The following is a 5,914-nucleotide window of genomic DNA, read 5'->3' as shown; positions in this document are numbered from 1 at the left end:
TCGATGAAGCGATGGAGGCGATGGTTAGGTCTTGTGAGAGCCGGGCAGGGGAAAAAGGGTAATGAGGGAAAAAGTTTTGTGTCCCACTTAGTTCCAGGGGTAATGGTTGGACAAGCATCTGTCCTGTCCCACCCTGTCCAGCGTACCAAACGCACCCTTAGAGTACAATGTTTCTAGACTACATGCCCAACAACACTCTCCTCAGGTACAAGAACCTCTAGATCTTTGGGGGTCAAGAGTGTGAACCCTAACACTGTTTCAGCAGAAGAAATAGTCAAGGGAGGAAATGGTCTTTTCTCCATCATATCTTCTGTAATATTATAGATATATATAATATATATATATACACACACACACATGCATATATGTATATATACATCCAAGTATGCTTCTTTGTCACAAACTCTCTCTGTCTTTTCCATTGCTTTTCTCTTCACTTTCCCAGAAACCCTAATTCAAGACTCCTTTTTCTCACTACAAACCCAATCTTTTAAACCATAATTGAATCCAAATAGAATCATATCCACTTGTGAGAGAGTCAGAGAGAGATGGGAAACTGTTTTCCAAAACCTGTTACTAATCACTCAAGCACCAATAGCAGTCCCACCCCAGGTATATATATATATATATATATCTTTCTTGAAATTTTAGCCTTTAAATTTCACTTTTTATTGATGTTTGTGTTTAATCTTACTCTGTGTTTACTGCTTATCTAGTTTCAGCAGTTCTTGGAAGTGATGAAAAAAAGAAAAAACCCATGATCGAAATCGGTCCAGCCATGGCGGCTGACGGTGGCGGTGATGGTGGTGGCGCCACTGCTTTTTCCCGGGAAACGGTGCCGCCAAGTGGGAGGATAGTGACACCACACCTAAAGATGTTCCCTTTCTCTGAACTCCGGAGTGCCACCAGAAACTTCCGGCCAGACACCATGCTCGGAGAAGGTGGGTTTGGTCGGGTTTTCAAAGGATGGGTGGACGGTGTAACGTACGCGCCGTCGAAGGTCGGTGTTGGCATCGCCGTTGCCGTGAAAAAGTCTAATCCAGACAGCGTCCAAGGGCTGAAGGAGTGGCAGGTTTGTAATTCTTTCAACTATGCATGCATGACGTATTGGATGATTGCATCTCTTATTGAATTGTGCATTAAGAACTTGTACATTTTCAATCATTCATTCTTGATTTGTCTCTTTATACCACCACTAAAATTTCTACATACAAGTCGATGTACAAGTTCTAAAGCATCTTTACACTCGGATTTAGAAAATTCCCCTCTAAAAAAGACTAAATTCTACGAGTTACAATCGAACAGATGTTCTAATCAAACGAGAACCCAGTAATTTGTTAAACAGTAATTATGCTTATACAGTTTAAGCAAACAGTCGTTTACAGTATGCTCATACGTATTCAAAAAGGTGTTTACCAGTAAAAAATCAAGAACCCTGTAATTTGTTAAACAGTAATGATGCTAATAAGTTGTTTACAGTATGCTCATACGTATTCAAAAGGCGTTCACTAGTAATAAATCAAACGTGGTCAGACAAACCCAATATATCTGAGTCTAATTTAAAATCTTGAATTTTGATATTATGTTAATTTAATTTTATTTAAAATATGGATTTATTATTATTATTTTTATTTTATATAAATATAATTGGGGATGGGTATGAACACCTTAAATTTAATTTTCCACACACATGTCAATTTCCAACAACTTGATAATTAATTATAATATTCTTTTTCTTTTTTTAAATAATTTAATAATATTTCTAAAATATTTAATTGGGGATGGAGACCCTTTATTCTTGGGTCAAAAGCTTCAAAGGGTTTCTCTAATTACTGAGTCAAAGGGTTGACTTTTGGAGGAGCAAAGTTTGGCTTGAAATCTTTGAATCATTTAATCCCAAGATTTCTTTAATGATTTCATATTTTTTATTTTTATTATTTTTTAAATAAAATACGGATTTTAAAAGATGGTTTTAATGGGTTGGGTTCACGTGAGATCAAAGTTTTTTTGTGAGGCTCGTAAGGCCAATTTATGTTTATTGATCAACTTTATAAGCTAATTATCTAACGGTGTAAAGTTGCACGGTGGCAATTTTGTGATTATGAATGTTCTGATTGTGGATCTAATCCAAATGTTGAGAATTGGTCTTACGGGTCTCACGAAAAACCCTTGATCTCACATGATCCCAAGTCCGGTTTTAATACGTTGTATTTATGTGAAAATGCTCGTTATTTATAGGTAAGAAGATCATTTTCAAGATCTCGTTATTTTCATTAACGGATCTTTTCAATCTCGAAATTTAATGATTGATATAATCGAAGACGGTTTTTTATGAACTTTAATATTTATTAGTTTCAAACTTGATTTTGTGTAATTATTATCTGATAATTAGGATTTTATTTGTGTTTACAGGCAGAAGTGAAATTTTTAGGGAAATTCAGTCATCCAAATCTGGTAAAATTACTGGGATATTGCTGGGAAGATAGAGAATTTCTTCTCGTATATGAATATATGCAAAAGGGCAGTCTTGAAAATCATCTTTTCAAAAGTAAGTATTTTATTTTACGGTAATTAATTTAATTTATATACAAAATTAATAGATATTTAATTTGATTTTAATCGTAATTGGAATTTACAGAATGTACAGAACCACTTTCATGGAGTACGAGAATTAAAATAGCGACCGGAGCAGCAAAAGGACTTGCTTTCTTACACAACACTGAAAAGACTGTTATTTACAGGGATTTTAAACCCTCAAATATCTTATTAGATGGGGTAATTGGAATTTTAATTTAACGAATAATTAAATTCATTTTAAAACATATTTTCTTATTTTTCGATAATTTTTTCAGGATTATAATGCCAAACTATCAGATTTTGGACTCGCAAAGTTGGGTCCTGCAAACGGCGAGTCTCATGTCTCGACTGGCGTCGTTGGCACCTATGGTTATGCTGCTCCAGAATACATAGCCACTGGTAAGTTCACTTGTTTCAAAAAAAATTATTGTGGTAACTATCACTACAACAAAATTGGGTTTATAGAACACCCTCAATCTCTAAGCGTCCCAATACACCGCTTTATAGGACTTGATTTATAGGACTAAAATATAAAGTGTCCTATTTAATGGTGTTGTAATAAGTTTATATGACGCTTTTCAACGTCTTAACAAGTTTTTTAGGACATTTTTAATACAAAGTGTCGCATTAGCAACTTTATAGGAGATTTTTTAGAACGTGTCCTATAAACTCAATTTTTTTACAGGACGGTTTTTCAAATAGTGTCCTATAAAGTTGCTAATGAGATGTTTTATATTAAAAGTGTCCTAAAAAACTTATTACGACGGCAAAAAACGTCATATAAACTTATTACAACACCTTTCAATATAACGCTTTATTTTTTTGGTCCTATAAACTATATATTTCAATGATGTGACGTATATAATACAGCATAGATTACTTTCTATTTGGGTTATTTTTATTATATGTGTATAACATCTGATGTTAATATATATATATATATATATATATATATATATATATATATTGAACCATCTTTTGCCTGACGACCGTATATATTTTAATTTCCCCTTATTATATGTGCAATTAGATCATTGTCCACAAAAGTTGTTGACGAAGATTTATTTTATTTGACTAGGTCATTTATATGTTAAGAGCGATGTCTATGGTTTTGGAGTGGTGTTGCTTGAAATGATAACGGGATTACGTGTGCTTGACACCAATCGACCCAGCTCGCAACATAACCTGGTTGAATGGGCCAAACCTCAATTACCCGACAAAAGGAAACTGCGAAAAATCATAGACCCACGACTAGACCAGGATTACCCATCGAAAGGGGTCGGTAAAGCGTCGGAGCTCATCCTAAGTTGTCTCGAAGCAGACCCGAAGAATCGGCCTTCGATGGAAGAAGTTGTGATGAAGTTAGAACAGATAAGTGCTATCAAAACAAAACCAAAGGAATCAAAGGTCAAACCAAACCAAGCACGTATCGTACAACGTGATCGTCGCTACCAATCGGCCCACCAATCTCCGCTCCACACGAAGCAAGGTAGAGGAGGTCGGGCCGATCAACGCTCTCCAATTCGATCGTATTGACTGAGTAGCTCAACGACTCGATGAGCTTTATTCTTGGGAAACGAAATGAAGTGTCCAAGATCAATTTGCCAAGAGGCCAAATGAAGGAGCCCAATTAGAGATTGCATGATGGCCCAAAAGTTGCGAAAGCATTTCTGTATTTAATTATGTTTATTTAATTATAGAATAAATCATATGTTAAATTCATACATTCAATATAAATGAAGGGTATTTTTTTTGTAACAAGTAATACAAAATCCTTATATTTTATTTCATTTATTATTTTAGGTTTTTGGATGAATTTTTAATCGAGAACCGACAACAATCATTTAATCGTTCTAGAAAGAAAAAAAACGAACATGAACGATCTTTAATTATTATATAACAAAATTTGTTGGTCTCGACTTTCATTACGGTAAGTGCTTATCGGGTAAATTGTTGCATACGATGTCGTTTTAGCGGACTAAAATCTTACCCAGTAAGTAAATAATAGTGTTAAATTTTACCGGTAAATGCTTATCGAGTAAATGCTTGGTAAACGGCCCCTTAGAGATCAAATGTTTGCTTATCGAGTAAATGTTTGTTGTGGTGAGCGGTTTTTTTCTTTTATGATAAGATCTGGACGATTATCCCTACCCTTAGTAGCTTACGAGTTTACGTCCCAATTGTTTGATCTCGTAAAACAGTCTAATACAATATTTAAATGTTTGTCAACTTCATATAAATTCGATTTTGTTGAAATTATGCTTGAAAGATTACATATATGCAACACTCTCCTCAACTACAAAAACTATTTGGGGGTCAAGAGTGTGAACACTTCAACTTTTTTTCAATAGAAGATGGAGTCAATGGTCTTGTACATATAATATTATAATATCTCGATATATATATATATATATATATATATATATATATATATATATACAAACACTTACATATGTGTATATACACATACAAAATTCCACTCACTTCAACTTTATTTCAACAAAAGATAGAGTCAATGATTTTGTACTGATAATATTATGGGGTGTTTGTTTAGAGGTATTAAGCAGTAATTAATGAGAATGAATATTAAAAAAAACTGTTTGGTTTTCTATAATATAATGTCTTCATTCTTTCAGAAATTCAAAATTCCATTCCTGGTTAAACTAGGGGAATAGAAATTCATTCCCTGTTATTTTCATTTTCATTCTTCAGCATGAGCTAAACAGACCCTTAGATTTATATATGCAAACACATACATATATGTATATACACATAGAAAATTTGATCTTCCTCACAAACTCAATCGTCTCAACCGTATTCCTCTATGTAGGTCCGTGCTTGGATTACGCGTTCTTGACACCACTCGACCAAGCTCGCACCATAACTTGGTGGAATGGGCGAAACCTCACTTGCCCAACAAAAGGAGCTACTAAAGCGTTGGAGCTCATCCTAAGTTGTCTCGAGACAAACCAAACAGTGACGGATCCAAAAAAAAAATATATCAGTGGTGTCAAAAATTTCCAAAACCGATAACTCATTCGAATCAAGAGGATTTTAACCTCATCGATCACATTTATAGTGTGAAACCTCTGAATTTTATTCAACAAAACAAAAAAAGTCAATAGGATATATAATATACAGTCTCTTCTTGGTCTTGTAAATATCATAATATATATATATATATATATATGTGTGTGTGTGTGTATCCAAGATTTCATAAGAGAGAGAGAGATGGGAAACTGTTTTCAAAAGCCTGTTAATAATCTCTTAAGCACCAATACTCCCACCCCAGGTATATATTTTGTGCATTTCATATATATATATATATATATATATA

General features: G+C 33.9%; 1 protein-coding gene across 1 annotated transcript; it reads left to right on the top strand.

Annotated features, from left to right (window-relative positions):
- The first annotated feature begins 434 nt into the window (after positions 1 to 434).
- On the top strand, positions 435 to 4,358 carry LOC112512102 (probable serine/threonine-protein kinase PIX13). The gene is made up of 6 exons (XM_025117913.1): positions 435 to 612; positions 717 to 1,072; positions 2,413 to 2,548; positions 2,639 to 2,775; positions 2,853 to 2,976; positions 3,656 to 4,358. The coding sequence occupies exons 1-6, from the start codon at positions 549 to 551 to the stop codon at positions 4,111 to 4,113; spliced, it is 1,275 nt and encodes a 424-aa protein (XP_024973681.1). The 5' UTR covers positions 435 to 548; the 3' UTR covers positions 4,114 to 4,358.
- Positions 4,359 to 5,914: the final 1,556 nt, after the last annotated feature.

The sequence above is a fragment of the Cynara cardunculus genome (genome assembly GCF_001531365.2).
Source record: "Cynara cardunculus var. scolymus isolate 2C chromosome LG 1, CcrdV1, whole genome shotgun sequence".
NCBI lineage: Eukaryota > Viridiplantae > Streptophyta > Magnoliopsida > Asterales > Asteraceae > Cynara > Cynara cardunculus.
The sequence above is the reverse complement of the archived record's forward strand: the minus strand, read 5'-3'. Positions and strand labels throughout refer to the sequence as shown.

What these genes read in the sequence shown, in the direction of transcription:
- LOC112512102 (XM_025117913.1), top strand. Translation starts at nt 549, where the DNA reads ATGGGAAACTGTTTTCCAAAACCTGTTACTAATCACTCAAGCACCAAT. An exon ending in AAGGGCTGAAGGAGTGGCAG is followed by an intron (nt 1,073 to 2,412) that starts GTTTGTAATTCT and finishes TTGTGTTTACAG; the next exon opens with GCAGAAGTGAAATTTTTAGG. An exon ending in TCCAGAATACATAGCCACTG is followed by an intron (nt 2,977 to 3,655) that starts GTAAGTTCACTT and finishes TTATTTGACTAG; the next exon opens with GTCATTTATATGTTAAGAGC.